This window comes from Salvelinus fontinalis, chromosome 1 (assembly GCF_029448725.1).
Source record: "Salvelinus fontinalis isolate EN_2023a chromosome 1, ASM2944872v1, whole genome shotgun sequence".
In the NCBI taxonomy this organism is placed as follows: Eukaryota; Metazoa; Chordata; class Actinopteri; order Salmoniformes; family Salmonidae; genus Salvelinus; species Salvelinus fontinalis.
In genome coordinates this window covers 100148826-100172600 of record NC_074665.1, presented here as the reverse complement: position 1 = coordinate 100172600, position 23775 = coordinate 100148826, and the positions used below count along the sequence as shown (strand labels likewise).

General features: G+C 50.1%; 2 protein-coding genes across 3 annotated transcripts in view; both read right to left on the bottom strand.

Annotated features, from left to right (window-relative positions):
- LOC129865322 (neutral amino acid transporter A-like) overlaps window positions 1–21433 on the bottom strand; it is a 39814-nt gene extending 18381 nt beyond the window's left edge. Inside the window, exons 1-4 of one of the 2 annotated variants that reach the window (XM_055938010.1) lie at window positions 21327–21433; window positions 12280–12345; window positions 7254–7420; window positions 6665–6898 (exon numbers count right to left, since the gene is read on the bottom strand). In XM_055938010.1, coding sequence (XP_055793985.1) covers window positions 6665–6898; window positions 7254–7420; window positions 12280–12327 — 449 coding nt within the window. In that variant the 5' untranslated portion in view covers window positions 12328–12345; window positions 21327–21433. Of the gene's footprint in view, window positions 1–6664; window positions 6899–7253; window positions 7421–12279; window positions 12346–20432; window positions 20452–21326 lie in introns of those variants that run through there. The other variant, XM_055938018.1, reaches the window with a different exon arrangement.
- On the bottom strand, window positions 978–5553 carry LOC129865335 (uncharacterized). The gene is made up of 4 exons (XM_055938027.1): window positions 5456–5553; window positions 4011–4033; window positions 2047–2660; window positions 978–1770 (listed from the first exon to the last, which is right to left on the bottom strand). The coding sequence occupies exons 1-4, from the start codon at window positions 5501–5503 to the stop codon at window positions 1319–1321; spliced, it is 1137 nt and encodes a 378-aa protein (XP_055794002.1). The 5' UTR covers window positions 5504–5553; the 3' UTR covers window positions 978–1318.
- Window positions 21434–23775: the final 2342 nt, after the last annotated feature.

Genomic DNA, 23775 nt, shown 5'->3' with positions numbered 1-23775 from the left:
CTGGACTGGTGGAGGGATAGTACCTGGACTGGTGGAGGGATAGTACCTGGACAGGTGGAGGGATAGTACCTGGACAGGTGGAGGGATAGTACCTGGGCTGGTGGAGGGATACTACCTGGACTGGTGGAGGGATAGTACCTGGACAGGCAGGGGGATAGTACCTGGACAGGCAGGGGATAGTACCTGGACAGGCAGGGGGATAGTTCCTGGACAGGCAGGGGGATAGTACCTGGACAGGCAGGAGGATAGTACCTGGACAGGCAGGAGGATAGTACCTGGACAGGCAGAGCGATAGTACATGGACAGGCAGAGCGATAGTACCTGGACAGGCAGAGCGATAGTACCTGGACAGGCAGAGGGATAGTACATGGACAGGCAGAGGGATAGTACATGGACAGGCAGAGGGATAGTACCTGGACAGGCAGAGGGATAGTACCTGGACAGGCAGAGGGATAGTACCTGGACAGGCAGAGGGATAGTACATGGACAGGCAGAGGGATAGTACATGGACAGGCAGAGGGATAGTACATGGACAGGCAGAGGGATAGTACATGGACAGGCAGAGGGATAGTACATGGACAGGCAGAGCGATAGTACCTGGACAGGCAGAGCGATAGTACCTGGACAGGCAGAGGGATAGTACCTGGACAGGCAGAGGGATAGTACGTGGACAGGCAGAGGGATAGTACCTGGACAGGCAGAGTGATAGTACCTGGACAGGCAGAGGGATAGTACCTGGACAGGCAGAGGGATAGTACATGGACAGACAGAGGGATAGTACCTGGACAGGCAGAGCGATAGTACATGGACAGACAGAGGGATAGTACCTGGACAGGCAGAGCGATAGTACCTGGACAGGCAGAGGGATAGTACCTGGACAGGCAGAGCGATAGTACCTGGACAGGCAGAGGGATAGTACCTGGACAGGCAGAGCGATAGTACATGGACAGGCAGAGGGATAGTACGTGGACAGGCAGAGGGATAGTACCTGGACAGGCAGAGGGATAGTACCTGGACAGGCAGAGGGATAGTACCTGGACAGGCAGAGGGATAGTACCTGGACAGGCAGAGGGATAGTACCTGGACTGGTGGAGGGATAGTACCTGGACAGGCAGAGGGATAGTACCTGGACAGGCAGGGGGATAGTACCTGGACAGGCAGAGGGATAGTACGTGGACAGGCAGAGGGATAGTACCTGGACAGGCGGAAGGATAGTACCTGGACTGGTGGAGGGATAGTACCTGGACTGGCAGGGGGATAGTACCTGGACTGGTGGAGGGATAGTACCTGGACAGGCAGGGGGATAGTACCTGGACAGTCAGGGGGATAGTACCTGGACAGGTGGAGGGATAGTACCTGGACAGGCGGAGGGATAGTACGTGGACAGGCAGAGGGATAGTACCTGGACTGGTGGAGGGATAGTACCTGGACTGGTGGAGGGATAGTATCTGGACTGGTGGAGGGATAGTACCTGGACAGGTGGAGGGATAGTACCTGGACAGGCAGGGGGATAGTACCTGGACTGGTGGAGGGATAGTATCTGGACTGGTGGAGGGATAGTACCTGGACTGGTGGAGGGATAGTACCTGGACAGGCAGAGGGATAGTACCTGGACAGGCAGAGGGATAGTACCTGGACAGGCAGGGGGATAGTACCTGGACAGGCAGGGGGATAGTACCTGGACAGGTGGAGGGATAGTACCTGGACAGGCAGGGGGATAGTACCTGGACTGGTGGAGGGATAGTATCTGGACTGGTGGAGGGATAGTACCTGGACAGGTGGAGGGATAGTACCTGGACAGGCAGAGCGATAGTACCTGGACAGACAGAGGGATAGTACCTGGACTGGTGGAGGGATAGTACCTGGACAGGCAGGGGGATAGTACCTGGACAGGCAGAGGGATAGTACCTGGACAGGCAGGGGGATAGTACCTGGACAGACAGGGGGATAGTACCTGGACTGGTGGAGGGATAGTACCTGGACAGGCAGAGGGATAGTACCTGGACAGGCAGGGGGATAGTACCTGGACTGGTGGAGGGATAGTACCTGGACTGGTGGAGGGATAGTACCTGGACTGGTGGAGGGATAGTACCTGGACTGGTGGAGGGATAGTACCTGGACTGGTGGAGGGATAGTACCTGGACTGGTGGAGGGATAGTACCTGGACTGGTGGAGGGATAGTACCTGGACTGGTGGAGGGATAGTACCTGGACTGGTGGAGGGATAGTACCTGGACAGGTGGAGGGATAGTACCTGGACTGGTGGAGGGATAGTACCTGGACTGGTGGAGGGATAGTACCTGGACAGGTGGAGGGATAGTACCTGGACAGGTGGAGGGATAGTACCTGGACAGGTGGAGGGATAGTACCTGGACAGGCAGGGGGATAGTACCTGGACAGGCAGAGGGATAGTACCTGGACTGGTGGAGGGGTAGTACCTGGACTGGATAGTACCTGGACTGGTGGAGGGATAGTACCTGGACAGGTGGAGGGATAGTACCTGGACAGGCAGGGGGATAGTACCTGGACTGGTGGAGGGATAGTACCTGGACTGGTGGAGGGATAGTACCTGGACAGGTGGAGGGATAGTACCTGGACAGGCAGGGGGATAGTACCTGGACTGGTGGAGGGATATTACCTGGACTGGCGGAGGGATAGTACCTGGACAGGCAGGGGGATAGTACATGGACAGGCAGAGGGATAGTGCCTGGACAGGCAGAGGGATAGTACCTGGACAGGCAGAGGGATAGTGCCGGGACAGGCAGAGGGATAGTGCCTGGACAGGCAGAGGGATAGTACCTGGACAGGCAGAGGGATAGTACCTGGACAGGCAGAGGGATAGTACCTGGACAGGCAGGGGGATAGTACCTGGACTGGTAGAGGGATAGTACCTGGACTGGTGGAGGGATAGTACCTGGACAGGCAGGGGGATAGTACCTGGACTGGTGGAGGGATAGTATCTGGACTGGTGGAGGGATAGTACCTGGACTGGTGGAGGGATAGTACCTGGACAGGCAGAGGGATAGTACCTGGACAGGCAGAGGGATAGTACCTGGACAGGCAGGGGGATAATACCTGGACAGGCAGGGGGATAGTACCTGGACAGGTGGAGGGATAGTACCTGGACAGGCAGGGGGATAGTACCTGGACTGGTGGAGGGATAGTATCTGGACTGGTGGAGGGATAGTACCTGGACAGGTGGAGGGATAGTACCTGGACAGGCAGAGCGATAGTACCTGGACAGACAGAGGGATAGTACCTGGACTGGTGGAGGGATAGTACCTGGACAGGCAGGGGGATAGTACCTGGACAGGCAGAGGGATAGTACCTGGACAGGCAGGGGGATAGTACCTGGACAGACAGGGGGATAGTACCTGGACTGGTGGAGGGATAGTACCTGGACAGGCAGAGGGATAGTACCTGGACAGGCGGGGGGATAGTACCTGGACTGGTGGAGGGATAGTACCTGGACTGGTGGAGGGATAGTACCTGGACTGGTGGAGGGATAGTACCTGGACTGGTGGAGGGATAGTACCTGGACTGGTGGAGGGATAGTACCTGGACTGGTGGAGGGATAGTACCTGGACTGGTGGAGGGATAGTACCTGGACAGGTGGAGGGATAGTACCTGGACTGGTGGAGGGATAGTACCTGGACTGGTGGAGGGATAGTACCTGGACAGGTGGAGGGATAGTACCTGGACAGGTGGAGGGATAGTACCTGGACAGGTGGAGGGATAGTACCTGGACAGGCAGGGGGATAGTACCTGGACAGGCAGAGGGATAGTACCTGGACTGGTGGAGGGGTAGTACCTGGACTGGATAGTACCTGGACTGGTGGAGGGATAGTACCTGGACAGGTGGAGGGATAGTACCTGGACAGGCAGGGGGATAGTACCTGGACTGGTGGAGGGATAGTACCTGGACTGGTGGAGGGATAGTACCTGGACAGGTGGAGGGATAGTACCTGGACAGGCAGAGGGATAGTACCTGGACTGGTGGAGGGATATTACCTGGACTGGCGGAGGGATAGTACCTGGACAGGCAGGGGGATAGTACATGGACAGGCAGAGGGATAGTGCCTGGACAGGCAGAGGGATAGTACCTGGACAGGCAGAGGGATAGTGCCTGGACAGGCAGAGGGATAGTGCCTGGACAGGCAGAGGGATAGTACCTGGACAGGCAGAGGGATAGTACCTGGACAGGCAGGGGGATAGTACCTGGACTGGTAGAGGGATAGTACCTGGACTGGTGGAGGGATAGTACCTGGACAGGCAGGGGGATAGTACCTGGACAGGCAGGGGGATAGTACCTTGACTGGTGGAGGGATAGTACCTGGACTGGTGGAGGGATAGTACCTGGACAGGCAGGGGGATAGTACCTGGACTGGTGGAGGGATAGTACCTGGACAGGCAGGGGGATAGTACCTGGACTGGTGGAGGGATAGTACCTGGACAGGCAGAGGGATAGTACCTGGACAGGCAGGGGGATAGTACCTGGACAGGCAGGGGGATAGTACCTGGACAGGTGGAGGGATAGTACCTGGACAGGCAGGGGGATAGTACTGCCTGGACTGGTGGAGGGATAGTACCTGGACAGGTGGAGGGATAGTACCTGGACAGGCAGAGCGATAGTACCTGGACAGACAGAGGGATAGTACCTGGACTGGTGGAGGGATAGTACCTGGACAGGCAGGGGGATAGTACCTGGACAGGCAGAGGGATAGTACCTGGACAGGCAGGGGGATAGTACCTGGACAGGCAGGGGGATAGTACCTGGACTGGTGGAGGGATAGTACCTGGACAGGCAGAGGGATAGTACCTGGACAGGCAGGGGGATAGTACCTGGACTGGTGGAGGGATAGTACCTGGACTGGTGGAGGGATAGTACCTGGACTGGTGGAGGGATAGTACCTGGACTGGTGGAGGGATAGTACCTGGACTGGTGGAGGGATAGTACCTGGACTGGTGGAGGGATAGTACCTGGACTGGTGGAGGGATAGTACCTGGACTGGTGGAGGGATAGTACCTGGACTGGTGGAGGGATAGTACCTGGACTGGTGGAGGGATAGTACCTGGACAGGTGGAGGGATAGTACCTGGACTGGTGGAGGGATAGTACCTGGACTGGTGGAGGGATAGTACCTGGACTGGTGGAGGGATAGTACCTGGACAGGTGGAGGGATAGTACCTGGACAGGCAGGGGGATAGTACCTGGACAGACAGAGGGATAGTACCTGGACTGGTGGAGGGGTAGTACCTGGACTGGATAGTACCTGGACTGGTGGAGGGATAGTACCTGGACAGGTGGAGGGATAGTACCTGGACAGGCAGGGGGATAGTACCTGGACTGGTGGAGGGATAGTACCTGGACTGGTGGAGGGATAGTACCTGGACAGGTGGAGGGATAGTACCTGGACAGGCAGGGGGATAGTACCTGGACTGGTGGAGGGATATTACCTGGACTGGCGGAGGGATAGTACCTGGACAGGCAGGGGGATAGTACATGGACAGGCAGAGGGATAGTGCCTGGACAGGCAGAGGGATAGTACCTGGACAGGCAGAGGGATAGTGCCTGGACAGGCAGAGGGATAGTGCCTGGACAGGCAGAGGGATAGTACCTGGACAGGCAGAGGGATAGTACCAGGACAGGCAGAGGGATAGTACCTGGACAGGCAGAGGGATAGTACCTGGACAGGCAGAGGGATAGTACCTGGACAGGCAGAGGGATAGTACCTGGACATGCAGGGGGATAGTACCTGGACAGGCAGAGGGATAGTACCTGGACTGGTGGAGGGATAGTACCTGGACAGGCAGGGGGATAGTACCTGGACTGGTAGAGGGATAGTACCTGGACTGGTGGAGGGATAGTACCTGGACAGGCAGGGGGATAGTACCTGGACAGGCAGGGGGATAGTACCTGGACTGGTGGAGGGATAGTACCTGGACTGGTGGAGGGATAGTACCTGGACTGGTGGAGGGATAGTACCTGGACAGGCAGGGGGATAGTACCTGGACTGGTGGAGGGATAGTACCTGGACAGGCAGGGGGATAGTACCTGGACTGGTGGAGGGATAGTACCTGGACTGGTGGAGGGATAGTACCTGGACTGGTGGAGGGATAGTACCTGGACAGGCAGGGGGATAGTACCTGGACTGGTGGAGGGATAGTACCTGGACTGGTGGAGGGATAGTACCTGGACTGGTGGAGGGATAGTACCTGGACAGGCAGAGGGATAGTACCTGGACAGGCAGAGGGATAGTACCTGGACAGGCAGGGGGATAGTACCTGGACTGGTGGAGGGATAGTACCTGGACAGGCAGAGGGATAGTACCTGGACAGGCGGAGGGATAGTACCTGGACTGGTAGAGGGATAGTACCTGGACAGGCAGAGGGTTAGTACCTGGACAGGCAGAGGGATAGTACCTGGACAGGCAGAGGGATAGTACCTGGACAGGCAGAGGGATAGTACCTGGACATGCAGGGGGATAGTACCTGGACAGGCAGAGGGATAGTACCTGGACATGCAGGGGGATAGTACCTGGACAGGCAGGGGGATAGTACCTGGACTGGTGGAGGGATAGTACCTGGACTGGTGGAGGGATAGTACCTGGACTGGTGGAGGGGTAGTACCTGGACTGGTGGAGGGATACAGTAACAGAGGCCTACCTGGAGCAGGTGGCAAAGGCGGTGGTGAAGGGCGTGATGAGGCCGGACAGGAAGCTGAAGGGGTTCTTGCGTGTGAACCCAAAGTAGATGAGAGGCAGGACGACCCCCCCGTGGATGATATGACCCAGGACGGAGGCGAATATGTATTTCCCCAGACTGGTCACCAACAGAACCACATCCTCCATCTCCACTATCTTACTACCCACCAGGAACATGATTCCGAACGGGACGTACCTGAGGTAGGAGAAATATAGAATGTATACCATTTGGTGAGGTGATGATTAACAGAATATTTATTTTTGCTGCAGATTTATTTGAAAGGAAAAGCTAAAATATTTATCAGAAATGTAATTAAATGTTAAATTTGATTCAACATAAGTAGGCACCTTCCCAGTCAAAAAGTAGCTTCTCATTTCAGAGTCAAATGCATAGCGTCAGCAGCCTACAACACCTCCTGCACTTCTTAAGGAATAAACAGTACGGACTTTATCTAGTGAGCCATCAGAAGCTCCTCTTGTTTTCCCTTGGGAATAGTCTTGGGAACCAGGAGAGGCTAATCACATGATCTGGGTTGTTTAAGGTCACTCACCACATGATCCAGGACACCAGCACCATGGTGGCTTCATTGAAAGCATTGAAGAAGCGTATGAGCTCCTCCCCCTCCTCTCCCAGCTTCCTCAGTGCCACCCCAAACACCATGGCAAAGAGAACCAGGCCCAAGATGTTCATACCATCTGGTTCTGTGCCCACAGGAACCTACATAGAACACATAACACACTTTTGTTTATGTATGGTTGTTATTTAAAATATATATATAATCAAAACACAGAACATCATAACACAGAATATCAAAACACATAAAATAGAACATTAGACCATAAATCATCAGAACACAGAACATCAAAACACAGAATATCAGAACACATAAAATAAAACATTAGAACATAAAACATCAGAACACATAACATTTACATTTACATTTAAGTCATTTAGCAGACGCTCTTATCCAGAGCGACTTACAAATTGGTGCATTCACCTTATGACATCCATAAAATAGAACATTAAAACATAAGAACACAGAACATCATAACAAAGAACACAGAACATCAGAACATCAGAGCATAAAACATCAGAACACAGAACATCAGAACATCAGAGCATAAAACATCAGAACATAAAACATCAGAACACAGAACATCAGAACATAGCCTTTCAGTTTATTTGATTCAGTAGGCTACCATTTAAATAGCCTCCTCAAATGATATTCAGCCCAGAGAAAAGAGCAATGCTCCCATTGACCCCTTTAGGGGGGACCCACCACTATTAGCACTGGTCCGAGGAGGGTCTGCCATGTCTGTTCATCAGTACCCCTCATAGACTGGTAATTCGCTGTCAATTAATGAGCCAAGCATTTCTATGGGAGCGTCCCAAATGGTACCATAATCCTTATAAAGCGCCATAGGGCCCTGGTTAAAAGTAGGGCACTATATAGGTAATAGAATGGCATTTGGGATGCATTCCCTTGTCAGTCTGACAGCTGGGTACAAGAGGGCGATTCAGAAAGGGACTGGCTCTGTCCCCTCCGATCCTTGTCACCTCTCCCAGTCTTCTCTTCCTCCGCGGGCCCTGTGACAGCTGGGCCAAACTACCCAGCTGAGTGATGACATGGCTGGGCTTCCTTCCAGCCTCGCTGGGAGGTCAGGTCAACAAATCAGGAAAATGGTCACGTTCCAAGCCGACTACAGTGCAGTGGAGCTGCGCACATTAACCCTTGCATGCTGGTGATCTGTGTGGTTTGTTGGCATTTAGTTTCTTTGGGACATCCTCCCCTGTGAAGTGCCTACATGTTTTCACCTCATGAACCTCCTTGGGATCAAAACGTTGTCAACAGAGGTGATGGTTGGGAGCATCTGCAGGAACAGGGTGTGCAGGCCTTTCTGTTCTTTATACATCTGCAGGAACAGGGTGTGCAGGCCTTTCTGTTCTTTATACATCTGTAGGAACAGGGTGTACAGGCCTTTCTGTTCTTTATACATCTGCAGGAACAGGGTGTACAGGCCTTTCTGTTCTTTATACATCTGTAGGAACAGGGTGTGCAGGCCTTTCTGTTCTTTATACATCTGTAGGAACAGGGTGTGCAGGCCTTTCTGTTATTTATACATCTGTAGGAACAGGGTGTGCAGGCCTTTCTGTTCTTTATACATCTGCAGGAACAGGGTGTGCAGGCCTTTCTGTTCTTTATACATCTGCAGGAACAGGGTGAACAGGCCTTTCTGTTCTTTATACATCTGCAGGAACAGGGTGTGCAGGCCTTTCTGTTCTTTATACATCTGTAGGAACAGGGTGTGCAGGCCTTTCTGTTCTTTTTACATCTGTAGGCTTTTAAAATGGTAGACTACTGAATCTTCCTCAGACAGGTGGGAGCTCATATCATCTGTGCTGACTGGACCATGACATGAGTATCTTGGTGATACAGAATTTGTTCACTTTTTTTAAAGGTCTTCTGAAATTCACACAGAAATAAAAACAGAGAAAAGATTCTGTCACCACGTTTTCCTGTAGTGATGATTGACCTTCTCACCCCAGCTCTGTACACATGCACACATACACACAGACAAACACACACTCAGCAATGCCAACCAGCCACTACGTCTGAGTGTATCTGGACAAAGGGCGCTCCAGGAATATATCCTTGCCAGGAATCCATCCTCGGACCGTGCCAGACCAGTCTGCCTGGCTATATAAGGGCTGAATATGACACATGACATAACTGAACAAACACAGGACAGTGACTGACATTGACATCACAACAGAGTAGCTTGGTCTGATCAGGATTAAGGATGTGGATGAATACTGATCACTGAACAGTTCATCACTGATCACTTTTTAAAGAAAGAACCGTTAAACTTGTATTGAGTCCTTTCTGTTTGTTACCAGGCTCCAGTGAAGTTGCTATGTGTGTTGCTATGGAAACGGAGGGTCACTTGCGTAGCGTATCGTGACAAGTGTCTTCCACATTGGACAGTGAATCATAGAACAGTGTGAGTGTGTACAGTACGTTGTACAGTACGTTGTCCTCTTCTGTGTTTGCTGTCCTCCCACTGGTCTCTCATAGCTGTTTGGGACGTACCCTCAATACCAGACCCAGGGCTGTTTGGGACATACCCTCAATACCAGACCCAAGGCTGTTTGGGACATACCCTCAATACCAGACCCAGGGCTGTTTGGGACGTACCCTCAATACCAGACCCAGGGCTGTTTGGGACGTACCCTCAATACCAGACCCAGGGCTGTTTGGGACGTACCCCTCAATACCAGACCCAGAGCTGTTTGGGACGTACCCTCAATACTAGACCCAGGGCTGTTTGGGACGTACCCCTCAATACCAGACCCAGAGCTGTTTGGGACGTACCCTCAATACCAGACCCAGGGCTGTTTGGGACGTACCCTCAATGGCAGACCCAGAGCTGTTTGGGACGTACCCCTCAATACCAGACCCAGGGCTGTTTGGGACGTACCCTCAATACCAGACCCAGGGCTGTTTGGGACGTACCCTCAATACCAGACCCAGAGCTGTTTGGGACGTACCCCCAATACCAGACCAAGGGCTGTTTGGGACGTACCCTCAATACCAGACCCAGGGCTGTTTGGGACATACCCTCAATACCAGGCCCAGGGCTGTTTGGGACGTACCCTCAATACCAGACCCAGGGCTGTTTGGGACATACCCTCAATACCAGGCCAAGGGCTGTTTGGGACGTACCCTCAATACCAGACCCAGGGCTGTTTGGGACGTACCCTCAATACCAGACCCAGGGCTGTTTGGGACGTACCCCCAATACCAGGCCAAGGGCTGTTTGGGACGTACCCTCAATACCAGACCCAGGGCTGTTTGGGACGTACCCTCAATACCAGACCCAGGGCTGTTTGGGACGTACCCTCAATACCAGACTCAGGGCTGTTTGGGACGTACCCCCAATACCAGACCCAGGGCTGTTTGGGACGTACCCTCAATACCAGACCATGGGCTGTTTGGGACGTACCCTCAATACCAGACCCAGGGCTGTTTGGGACGTACCCTCAATACCAGACGCAGAATATGCTGACTAGGATCTTCACTCCATTTCCACTTTCTTCCTGTCTGTTTTGTTATTTGCCCTGTCTGTGGACCAGCCCCCTCCTCCTGTCTGTGGACCAGCCCCCTCCTCCTGTCTGTGGACCAGCCCCCTCCTCCTGTCCGTGGACCATCCCCCTCCTGTCTGTGGACCAGCCCCCTCCTGTCTGTGGACCAGCCCCCTCCTGTCTGTGAACCAGCCCCCTCCTCCTGTCTGTGGACCAGCCCCCTCCTCCTGTCCGTGGACCGGACCCCTCCTGTCCGTGGACCGGACCCCTCCTGTCCGTGGACCAGCCCCCTCCTGTCCGTGGACCAGCCCCCTCCTGTCCGTGGACCAGCCCCCTCCTGTCCGTGGACCAGCCCCCTCCTGTCCGTGGACCAGCCCCCTCCTGTCCGTGGACCAGCCCCCTCCTGTCCGTGGACCAGCCCCCTCCTCCTGTCTGTGGACCAGCCCCCTCCTCCTGTCTGTGGACCAGCCCCCTCCTCCTGTCTGTGGACCAGCCCCCTCCTCCTGTCTGTGGACCAGCCCCCTCCTCCTGTCTGTGGACCAGCCCCCTCCTCCTGTCTGTGGACCAGCCCCCTCCTGTCCGTGGACCAGCCCCCTCCTGTCCGTGGACCAGCCCCCTCCTGTCCGTGGACCAGCCCCCTCCTGTCCGTGGACCAGCCCCCTCCTGTCCGTGGACCAGCCCCCTCCTGTCCGTGGACCAGCCCCCTCCTGTCCGTGGACCAGCCCCCTCCCGTCCGTGGACCAGCCCCCTCCCGTCCGTGGACCAGCCCCCTCCTGTCCGTGGACCAGCCCCCTCCTGTCCGTGGACCAGCCCCCTCCTGTCCGTGGACCAGCCCCCTCCTCCTGTCTGTGGACCAGCCCCCTCCTCCTGTCTGTGGACCAGCCCCCTCCTCCTGTCTGTGGACCAGCCCCCTCCTCCTGTCTGTGGACCAGCCCCCTCCTCCTGTCTGTGGACCAGCCCCCTCCTCCTGTCTGTGGACCAGCCCCCTCCTGTCCGTGGACCAGCCCCCTCCTGTCCGTGGACCAGCCCCCTCCTGTCCGTGGACCAGCCCCCTCCTGTCCGTGGACCAGCCCCCTCCTGTCCGTGGACCAGCCCCCTCCTGTCCGTGGACCAGCCCCCTCCTGTCCGTGGACCAGCCCCCTCCCGTCCGTGGACCAGCCCCCTCCCGTCCGTGGACCAGCCCCCTCCTGTCCGTGGACCAGCCCCCTCCTGTCCGTGGACCAGCCCCCTCCTGTCCGTGGACCAGCCCCCTCCTGTCCGTGGACCAGCCCCCTCGACCATCTCCAACACAGACACCTGTTCTATTATAGTGTGTGTTTCCAATGTGTCTTTGTTCGTACTGTACTGTGGTTGTAATTCCACTTCCTTAAAAGTTGTCATTCATTTGGTATTTTGGTCTTTCTTGGACGAATAGCCCATGACAGGCTAAATGAGACCCTAACAAACAATCAAACAAACAAACCAACAAATATGAGGGATGTCATAATAAGTACCTTCTGGTAGAGGATGGTTCCATTGGTGTCGTTTCCCACAGCGACCATCTTGTAATCAGTGGCATACTGTGACACGGAGGAAGAGACAGAGAAAACATCAATCATATAAACAACAAATAAACAACAATTACTCTGAGGTACATGTATGTTAACAAAGCCATTCATAAACAAGTAACTAGTTATATTAAAGTACTTAGGATCAAGTATTTATTGTCAGATGTATTAAGCGTTTACACCTGTGCAAGGTTTGCTACAATATTCTTCAGATCGGGTGGGAATGAAAGCTAAAACCATGAGTCATTTTTACATTCTAGCTCTATGACTGTGATCCTTCTGAACTCTACATTCTATGTTTTATACCCTTCAATAAATAACAGGTTGGCATCGGTACATGCAAACACTAAGCAGACGAGACCCTGTTTCAGAGATGTCTTTAGTTCCTGTACTGATGAATGCCTGTTTCAGAGATGTCTTTAGTTCCTGTGCTGATGAATGCCTGTTTCAGAGATGTGTCTTTAGTTCCTGTACTGATGAATGCCTGTTTCAGAGATGTGTCTTTAGTTCCTGTACTGATGAATGCCTGTTTCAGAGATGTGTCTTTAGTTCCTGTACTGATGAATGCCTGTTTCAGAGATGTCTTTAGTTCCTGTACTGATGAATGCCTGTTTCAGAGATGTCTTTAGTTCCTGTACTGATGAATGCCTGTTTCAGAGATGTGTCTTTAGTTCCTGTACTGATGAATGCCTGTTTCAGAGATGTGTCTTTAGTTCCTGTACTGATGAATGCCTGTTTCAGAGATGTGTCTTTAGTTCCTGTACTGATGAATGCCTGTTTCAGAGATGTCTTTAGTTCCTGTACTGATGAATGCCTGTTTCAGAGATGTCTTTAGTTCCTGTACTGATGAATGCCTGTTTCAGAGATGTGTCTTTAGTTCCTGTACTGATGAATGCCTGTTTCAGAGATGTGTCTTTAGTTCCTGTACTGATGAATGCCTGTTTCAGAGATGTGTCTTTAGTTCCTGTACTGATGAATGCCTGTTTCAGAGATGTGTCTTTAGTTCCTGTACTGATGAATGCCTGTTTCAGAGATGTGTCTTTAGTTCCTGTACTGATGAATGCCTGTTTCAGAGATGTCTTTAGTTCCTGTACTGATGAATGCCTGTTTCAGAGATGTCTTTAGTTCCTGTACTGATGAATGCCTGTTTCAGAGATGTGTCTTTAGTTCCTGTACTGATGAATGCCTGTTTCAGAGATGTGTCTTTAGTTCCTGTACTGATGAATGCCTGTTTCAGAGATGTGTCTTTAGTTCCTGTACTGATGAATGCCTGTTTCAGAGATGTGTCTTTAGTTTCTGATAAAAAAGAAGAAAACAAGAAGAAGATAAAAGTCATTTTAGTAAGAACTGACTGTTCTTTATGGGACCAGAGACCAGCAGAGACACAAAGCAGCTTTAGAGCTGTGATGGAGAGGACCTGGCAGCCAGAGACCAGCAGAGACACAAAGCAGCTTTAGAGCTGTGATGGAGAGGACCTGGCAGCCAGAGACCAGCAGAGACACAAAGCAGCTTTAGAGCTGTGGTGGAGAGGACCTGGCAGCCAGAGACCAGCAGAGACACAAAGCAGCTTTAGAGCTGTGGTGGAGAGGACCTGGCAGCCAGAGACCAGCAGACACAAAGCAGCTTTAGAGCTGTGGTGGAGAGGACCTGGCAGCCAGAGACCAGCAGAGACACTAAGCAGCTTTAGAGCTGTGATGGAGAGGACCTGGCAGCCAGAGACCAGCAGAGACACAAAGCAGCTTTAGAGCTGTGGTGGAGAGGACCTGGCAGCCAGAGACCAGCAGAGACACAAAGCAGCTTTAGAGCTGTGGTGGAGAGGACCTGGCAGCCAGAGCTCACTAATGCTCTTGTGGCTGAATGGAAGAAAGTCACCACAACAATCTAGTGGAAAGCCTTCCCAGAAGAGTGGAGGCTGTTATAGCAGCAAAGGGGGGACCAACTCCATATTAATGCCTATGATTTTGGAATGAGATGTTTGATGAGCAAGTGTCCACATACTTTTGGTCGTGTAGTTTTTGGTCTTTTCTAACAGAACTGTGTCCAAATAGAATTTATATTTATGATCCTGATTTCCTTACCTCTCTTGGAAAATCATTATATTTGTTTTCTTTAGGTTAACGGTCAGAGCCCAGGTGTGACAGAACCTGTGGTTAACGGTCAGAGCCCAGGTGTGACAGAACCTGTGGTTAACGGTCAGAGCCCAGGTCTGACAGAACCTGTGGTTAACGGTCAGAGCCCAGGTCTGACAGAACCTGTGGTTAACGGTCAGAGCCCAGGTCTGGCAGAACCTGTGGTTAACGGTCAGAGCCCAGGTCTGACAGAACCTGTGGTTAACGGTCAGAGCCCAGGTCTGGCAGAACCTGTGATTAACGGTCAGAGCCCAGGTCTGACAGAACCTGTGGTTAACGGTCAGAGCCCAGGTCTGGTAGAACCTGTGGTTAACGGTCAGAGCCCAGGTCTGGCAGAACCTGTGATTAACGGTCAGAGCCCAGGTCTGGCAGAACCTGTGGTTAACGGTCAGAGCCCAGGTCTGGCAGAACCTGTGGTTAACGGTCAGAGCCCAGGTCTGACAGAACCTGTGGTTAACGGTCAGAGCCCAGGTCTGGCAGAACCTGTGATTATCGGTCAGAGCCCAGGTCTGACAGAACCTGTGGTTAACGGTCAGAGCCCAGGTCTGGCAGAACCTGTGGTTAACGGTCAGAGCCCAGGTCTGGCAGAACCTGTGATTAACGGTCAGAGCCCAGGTCTGGCAGAACCTGTGGTTAACGGTCAGAGCCCAGGTCTGGCAGAACCTGTGATTAACGGTCAGAGCCCAGGTCTGACAGAACCTGTGGTTAACGGTCAGAGTCCAGGTCTGACAGAACCTGTGGTTAACGGTCAGAGCCCAGGTCTGGCAGAACCTGTGATTAACGGTCAGAGCCCAGGTCTGACAGAACCTGTGGTTAACGGTCAGAGCCCAGGTCTGGCAGAACCTGTGGTTAACGGTCAGAGCCCAGGTCTGACAGAACCTGTGGTTAACGGTCAGAGCCCAGGTCTGACAGAACCTGTGGTTAACTGTCAGAGCCCAGGTCTGACAGAACCTGTGGTTAACGGTCAGAGCCCAGGTCTGGCAGAACCTGTGGTTAACGGTCAGAGCCCAGGTCTGACAGAACCTGTGGTTAACGGTCAGAGCCCAGGTCTGACAGAACCTGTGGTTAACGGTCAGAGTCCAGGTCTGACAGAACCTGTGGTTAACTGTCAGAGCCCAGGTCTGACAGAACCTGTGGTTAACGGTCAGAGCCCAGGTCTGACAGAACCTGTGGTTAACGGTCAGAGCCCAGGTCTGACAGAACCTGTGGTTAACGGTCAGAGCCCAGGTCTGACAGAACCTGTGGTTAACGGTCGGAGCCCAGGTCTGGCAGAACCTGTGGTTAACGGTCAGAGCCCAGGTCTGACAGAACCTGTGAAAATGATCTTAGTGGGAGACGGCAGCACCAGGTCATCTGCATACAGCAGACCCTCCTTAGTGGGAGACAGCAGCACCAGGTCATCTGTCTACAGCAGACCCTCCTTAGTGGGAGACAGCAGCACCAGGTCATCTGCATACAGCAGACCCTCCTTAGTGGGAGACAGTGGCACCAGGTCATCTGCGTACAGCAGCCTCCTTAGTGGGAGACAGCGGCACCAGGTCATCTGTCTACAGCAGACCCTCCTTAGTGGGAGACAGCAGCACCAGGTCATCTGCCTACAGCAGACCCTCCTTAGTGGGAGACAGCGGCACCAGGTCATCTGCCTACAGCAGACCCTCCTTAGTGGGAGACAGCAGCACCAGGTCATCTGTCTACAGCAGACCCTCCTTAGTGGGAGACAGCAGCACCAGGTCATCTGTCTACAGCAGACCCTCCTTAGTGGGAGACAGCGGCACCAGGTCATCTGCCTACAGCAGACCCTCCTTAGTGGGAGACAGCAGCACCAGGTCATCTGTCTACAGCAGACCCTCCTTAGTGGGAGACAGCAGCACCAGGTCATCTGTCTACAGCAGACCCTCCTTAGTGGGAGACAGCAGCACCAGGTCATCTGCATACAGCAGACCCTCCTTAGTGGGAGACAGCAGCACCAGGTCATCTGCATACAGCAGACCCTCCTTAGTGGGAGACAGCAGCACCAGGTCATCTGTCTACAGCAGACCCTCCTTAGTGGGAGACAGCAGCACCAGGTCATCTGCATACAGCAGACCCTCCTTAGTGGGAGACAGCAGCACCAGGTCATCTGCGTACAGCAGCCTCCTTAGTGGGAGACAGCAGCACTAGGTCATCTGCATACAGCAGACCCTCCTTAGTGGGAGACAGCAGCACCAGGTCATCTGCATACAGCAGCCTCCTTAGTGGGAGACAACAGCACCAGGTCATCTGCATACAGCAGACCCTCCTTAGTGGGAGACAGCAGCACTAGGTCATCTGCATACAGCAGACCCTCCTTAGTGGGAGACAGCAGCACCAGGTCATCTGCATACAGCAGACCCTCCTTAGTGGGAGACAGCAGCACTAGGTCATCTGCATACAGCAGACCCTCCTTAGTGGGAGACAGCAGCACTAGGTCATCTGCATACAGCAGACCCTCCTTAGTGGGAGACAACAGCACCAGGTCATCTGCATACAGCAGACCCTCCTTAGTGGGAGACAGCAGCACTAGGTCATCTGCATACAGCAGACCCTCCTTAGTGGGAGACAGCAGCACCAGGTCATCTGCGTACAGCAGCCTCCTTAGTGGGAGACAGCAGCACTAGGTCATCTGCATACAGCAGCCTCCTTAGTGGGAGACAGCAGCACTAGGTCATCTGCATACAGCAGACACTTGATTTCATTGTTGTGTAGGGTGAAACAAAGTGCTGCAGATTCCAATTCATTAATGTAGATGTTAAATAGTGTTGGACTAATTGAGCAGCCATGTTAGTTGCCAATTTTAACGACATTTGTTTTAGTGTACATTGATTTAATAAGATCACCAGCTTCTATTTATTTATCAAAAATTCATTTTGCCAAATTTAATCAAATGCTTTCTTGAAGTCTCTAAAACATGAGTAGATGAGTGTGGAGGTATAAATGTGGTCTGGTCTCTCTCTCTCTCTCTCTAAAACATGTATGTTTCAGTCCATCAGTACCTGTCTCTCTATTTCTCTCTCTCTCGGTCTCTCCCTCTCTCTCTCTTTCTCTCAAATATGTTTCAGTCCATCAGTGCTTCTCTCTCTCTAAAATTTCAGTCCGTCACGGCCAAACGGGGCCATTCTCAGTGGGCAGTGCCTATATATGTAATATGTGTTCAGCATGGTTGAAGACTTGATTCCCTCTCCCTCCGCCCCCCCCTCCATCTCTCTGCCCCCCCCCCCCCCCCTTTACTCTACCACATCCCATCTGCATGATGCCTGTACCCTACTTTGGGGGCTCCTTCTCTGGGTAGTCAGTCTGCCTCCTCAGCCTGTCACTCCGGCAGTTTGTCCTATGTTAGCTGACATAGTTTGAGGAAGTGGGGGCCTCCAGACTTAATTTAATTATGTCTATCCCACACCAAAAGAGAGGGGAGTTGGTTTTACCATGATGTAATACTACAGTAGATGACAACAGGTTTTACCATGATGTAATACTACAGTAGATGACAACAGGTTTTACCATGATGTAGTACTACAGTAGATGACAACAGGTTTTACCATGATGTAATACTACAGTAGATGACAACAGGTTACCATGATATAGTACTACAGTAGATGACAACAGGTTTTACCATGATGTAGTACTACAGTAGATGACAACAGGTTTTACCATGATGTAATACTACAGTAGATGACAACAGGTTTTACCATGATGTAATACTACAGTAGATGACAACAGGTTTTACCATGATGTAGATGACAACAGGTTTTACCATGATGTAATACTACAGCAACAGGTTTTACCATGATGTAATACTACAGTAGATGACAACAGGTTTTACCATGATGTAGTACTACAGTAGATGACAACAGGTTTTACCATGATGTAATACTACAGTAGATGACAACAGGTTTTACCATGATGTAATACTACAGTAGATGACAACAGGTTTTACCATGATGTAATACTACAGTAGATGACAACAGGTTTTACCATGATGTAGATGACAACAGGTTTTACCATGATGTAGTACTACAGCAACAGGTTTTACCATGATGTAGTACTACAGTAGATGACAACAGGTTTTACCATGATGTAATACTACAGTAGATGACAACAGGTTTTACCATGATGTAATACTACAGTAGATGACAACAGGTTTTACCATGATGTAGATGACAACAGGTTTTACCATGATGTAATACTACAGCAACAGGTTTTACCATGATGTAATACTACAGTAGATGACAACAGGTTTTACCATGATGTAGTACTACAGTAGATGACAACAGGTTTTACCATGATGTAATACTACAGTAGATGACAACAGGTTTTACCATGATGTAATACTACAGTAGATGACAACAGGTTTTACCATGATGTAGTACTACAGTAGATGACAACAGGTTTTACCATGATGTAATACTACAGTAGATGACAACAGGTTTTACCATGATGTAGTACTACAGTAGATGACAACAGGTTTTACCATGATGTAATACTACAGTAGATGACAACAGGTTTTACCATGATGTAATACTACAGTAGATGATGACAACAGGTTTTACCATGATGTAATACTACAGTAGATAACAACAGGTTTTACCATGATGTAATACTACAGTAGATGACAACAGGTTTTACCATGATGTAATACTACAGTAGATGACAACAGGTTTTACCATGATGTAGATGACAACAGGTTTTACCATGATGTAGTACTACAGTAGATGACAACAGGTTTTACCATGATGTAATACTACAGTAGATGACAACAGGTTTTACCATGATGTAGATGACAACAGGTTTTACCATGATGTAGTACTACAGTAGATGACAACAGGTTTTACCATGATGTAATACTACAGTAGATGACAACAGGTTTTACCATGATGTAATACTACAGTAGATGACAACAGGTTTTACCATGATGTAGATGACAACAGGTTTTACCATGATGTAATACTACAGCAACAGGTTTTACCATGATGTAATACTACAGTAGATGACAACAGGTTTTACCATGATGTAGTACTACAGTAGATGACAACAGGTTTTACCATGATGTAATACTACAGTAGATGACAACAGGTTTTACCATGATGTAATACTACAGTAGATGACAACAGGTTTTACCATGATGTAGTACTACAGTAGATGACAACAGGTTTTACCATGATGTAATACTACAGTAGATGACAACAGGTTTTACCATGATGTAATACTACAGTAGATGACAACAGGTTTTACCATGATGTAATACTACAGTAGATGACAACAGGTTTTACCATGATGTAGATGACAGCAGGTTTTACCATGATATAGTACTACAGTAGATGACAACAGGTTTTACCATGATGTAATACTACAGTAGATGAAAACAGGTTTATTAAAACTAAATGATATTGTTCTTCGTGTTTTGTTAATGTTTGGTATCAGTAATATGAATGAAAAGGCATTACATGGATGTCATTTCTCATTCCTGACCTACTGATGATTATTATTCAGCTCTGTGTGTGTGTGCGTGTGCGCGTGTGTGCGTGTGTGTGTGGTCTTGTTCTTCTCTATCCTCGTGGGGACCTGAAATCCCTAAATGTCCCCATGAGAACATGCATAAAAGGTCTTGTTCTTCTCTATTTTTTTTATATTTTTTTAACTAGGCAAGTCAGTTAAGAACAAATTCTTATTTTCAATGACGGCCTAGGAACAGTGGGTTAACTGCCTGTTCAGGGGCAGAACGACAGATTTGTACCTTGTCAGCTCGGGGATTTGAACTTGCAACCTTCCAGTTACTAGTCCAACGCTCTAACCACTAGGCTACGCTGCCGCCCCGCTCTATCCTCGTGGGGACCTGAAATCCCTAAATGTCCCCATGAGAACATGCATAAAAGGACACATTTGTGTGTGTGTGTGTTCCTCCCCAAACATTGAACCCTCCTGACCCTCTTTTAGCCTTAATAGACAGACACTCACACAGTTCCAGGAAATGGTACCGGGCAGCCACTGGGCACATTAAAGAGCAACGAGGCGAGACAGGTTGCTAGGCTGTTTGGAATGGAATCACCTCACTATGGAAACGGTTGGTGAAAGGAAGACGAGAGGGAGAGCAGAACTCTCTTTATTCTGAGTCTCTTCATTAATGACCTTATATAGACTTTTAACGCTAAGGAAAGGATTTACGGTATACATATATATATATGAAGAGGTGAGCATAGGACAGTATGTGTGTGTGTGAGAGAGAGAGACAGAGAGAGATGGAGAGCTGGAGAGAGACAGAGAGAGATGAAGAGAGAAAGAAAGTTAGAGAAAGAGATGAAGAGAGGCGAGAGAGACTGATAGGTAGAGAGAGAGATAGGAGAGAAAGGTGACGAGGAGTGAAGAGAGAGACTGATAGGTAGAGAGAGAGAGGAGAGAAAGATGACGAGGGGTGAAGAGAGAGACTGATAGGTAGAGAGAGAGGAGAGAAAGACGACGAGGGGTGAAGAGAGACTGATAAGTAGAGCGAGAGAGGAGAGAAAGACGACGAGGGGTGAAGAGAGAGACTGATAGGTAGAGAGAGAGAGGAGAGAAAGATGACGAGGGGTGAAGAGAGAGACTGATAGGTAGAGAGAGAGAGGAGAGAAAGACGACGAGGGGTGAAGAGAGAGACTGATAGGTAGAGAGAGAGAGGAGAGAAAGATGACGAGGGGTGAAGAGAGAGACTGATAGGTAGAGAGAGAGAGGAGAGAAAAATGACGAGGGGTGAAGAGAGAGACTGATAGGTAGAGAGAGAGGAGAGAAAGGTGACGAGGGGTGAAGAGAGAGACTGATAGGTAGAGAGAGAGAGGAGAGAAAGATGACGAGGGGTGAAGAGAGAGAGATACTTACAGAACGGAATGCTGCAGCCACAAGGTTAGCTGGGAACAAATTCCTGCAGAGGAAGACAAGAGAAACAATTGAGGTTTCATTAATGTGTTAGTCTTGGACTCCCAAGTGATTCCATATATTGAAACTAGTTCAGTGGAGTTTGCCCTTTCCCCCTCACTCCCTCTAGTGGAGAACTGAAACACCTGCAGGTCACGTGACTAGTGACGTTGCTGGCTCTGCTCCGTTGACAATGAATGCACAAATACGCAAACTGTGGACAAATTCATCGTTTTATTGAAAGTGTACGGCCACATTAGCTAATTTTGTCAAAAGTACTATCGGTTTTGAATCAGGAAATGTGTACTTTCTACCTAAAATACATGTGATTATTTAATATAATATTTTATGTAGCCGACTGCCATAGCAGCAGAGATACGTAACAACTGACAACAGAGCAGTTAGTAATTTACCCACATAGTTAAACCACATAATGCTGGGGTGGTTCACTACCCACATAGTTAAACTACATAATGCTGGGGTGCATCACTACCCACATAGTTAAACCACGTAATGCTGGGGTGGTTCACTACCCACATAGTTAAACCACATAATGCTGGGGTGGTTCACTACCCACATAGTTAAACCACAATGCTGGGGTGCAACACTACCCACATAGTTAAACCACATAATGCTGGGGTGGTTCACTACCCACATAGTTAAACCACATAATGCTGGGGTGCATCACTACCCACATAGTTAAACCACATAATGCTGGGGTGCAACACTACCCACATAGTTAAACTACATAATGCTGGGGTGCAACACTACCCACATAGTTAAACCACATAATGCTGGGGTGCAACACTACCCACATAGTTAAACTACATAATGCTGGGGTGCAGCACTACCCACATAGTTAAACCACATAATGCTGGGGTGCAACACTACCCACATAGTTAAACCACATAATGCTGGGGTGGTTTACTACCCACATAGTTAAACCACATAATGCTGGGGTGGTTTACTACCCACATAGTTAAACCACATAATGCTGGGGTGGTTCACTACCCACATAGTTAAACTACATAATGCTGGGGTGGTTCACTACCCACATAGTTAAACCACGTAATGCTGGGGTGGTTCACTACCCACATAGTTAAACCACGTAATGCTGGGGTGGTTCACTACCCACATAGTTAAACTACATAATGCTGGGGTGGTTCACTACCCACATAGTTAAACCACATAATGCTGGGGTGTATCACTACCCACATAGTTAAACCACATAATGCTGGGGTGGTTCACTACCCACATAGTTAAACTACATAATGCTGGGGTGCAGCACTACCCACATAGTTAAACCACATAATGCTGGGGTGCAACACTACCCACATAGTTAAACCACATAATGCTGGGGTGGTTCAATACCCACATAGTTAAACCACATAATGCTGGGGTGCAGCACTACCCACATAGTTAAACCACATAATGCTGGGGTGGTTCACTACCCACATAGTTAAACTACATAATGCTGGGGTGGTTCACTACCCACATAGTTAAACCACGTAATGCTGGGGTGGTTCACTACCCACATAGTTAAACTACATAATGCTGGGGTGCAGCACTACCCACATAGTTAAACCACATAATGCTGGGGTGGTTCACTACCCACATAGTTAAACCACATAATGCTGGGGTGGTTCACTACCCACATAGTTAAACCACATAATGCTGGGGTGGTTCACTACCCACATAGTTAAACCACATAATGCTGGGGTGGTTCACTACCCACATAGTTAAACCACATAATGCTGGGGTGCAGCACTACCCACATAGTTAAACCACATAATGCTGGGGTGCATCACTACCCACATAGTTAAACTACATAATGCTGGGGTGCAGCACTACCCACATAGTTAAACCACATAATGCTGGGGTGCATCACTACCCACATAGTTAAACTACATAATGCTGGGGTGGTTCACTACCCACATAGTTAAACCACATAATGCTGGGGTGCATCACTACCCACATAGTTAAACTACATAATGCTGGGGTGCAGCACTACCCACATAGTTAAACTACATAATGCTGGGGTGGTTTACTACCCACATAGTTAAACCACATAATGCTGGGGTGCATCACTACCCACATAGTTAAACCACATAATGCTGGGGTGCAACACTACCCACATAGTTAAACTACATAATGCTGGGGTGGTTCACTACCCACATAGTTAAACTACATAATGCTGGGGTGCAACACTACCCACATAGTTAAACCACATAATGCTGGGGTGTAACACTACCCACATAGTTAAACCACATAATGCTGGGGTCGTTCACTACCCACATAGTTAAACTACATAATGCTGGGGTGGTTAACTACCCACATAGTTAAACCACATAATGCTGGGGTGGTTCACTACCCACATAGTTAAACTACATAATGCTTGGGTGGTTCACTACCC

Excerpts from the sequence above, each read along its gene's own strand:
- LOC129865335 (XM_055938027.1), bottom strand. The coding sequence starts at position 5,503 with ATGTACTATCCCCCTGCCTGTCCAGGTACTATCCCTCCGCCAGTCCAG. Across the intron at positions 4,034-5,455 it reads CTATCCCTCCGCCAGTCCAG|GTACTATCCCTCCGCCAGTC; the intron begins GTAATATCCCTC and ends CTGCCTGTCCAG. Across the intron at positions 2,661-4,010 it reads CTATCCCTCCGCCAGTCCAG|GTACTATCCCTCCGCCAGTC; the intron begins GTAATATCCCTC and ends CTGCCTGTCCAG.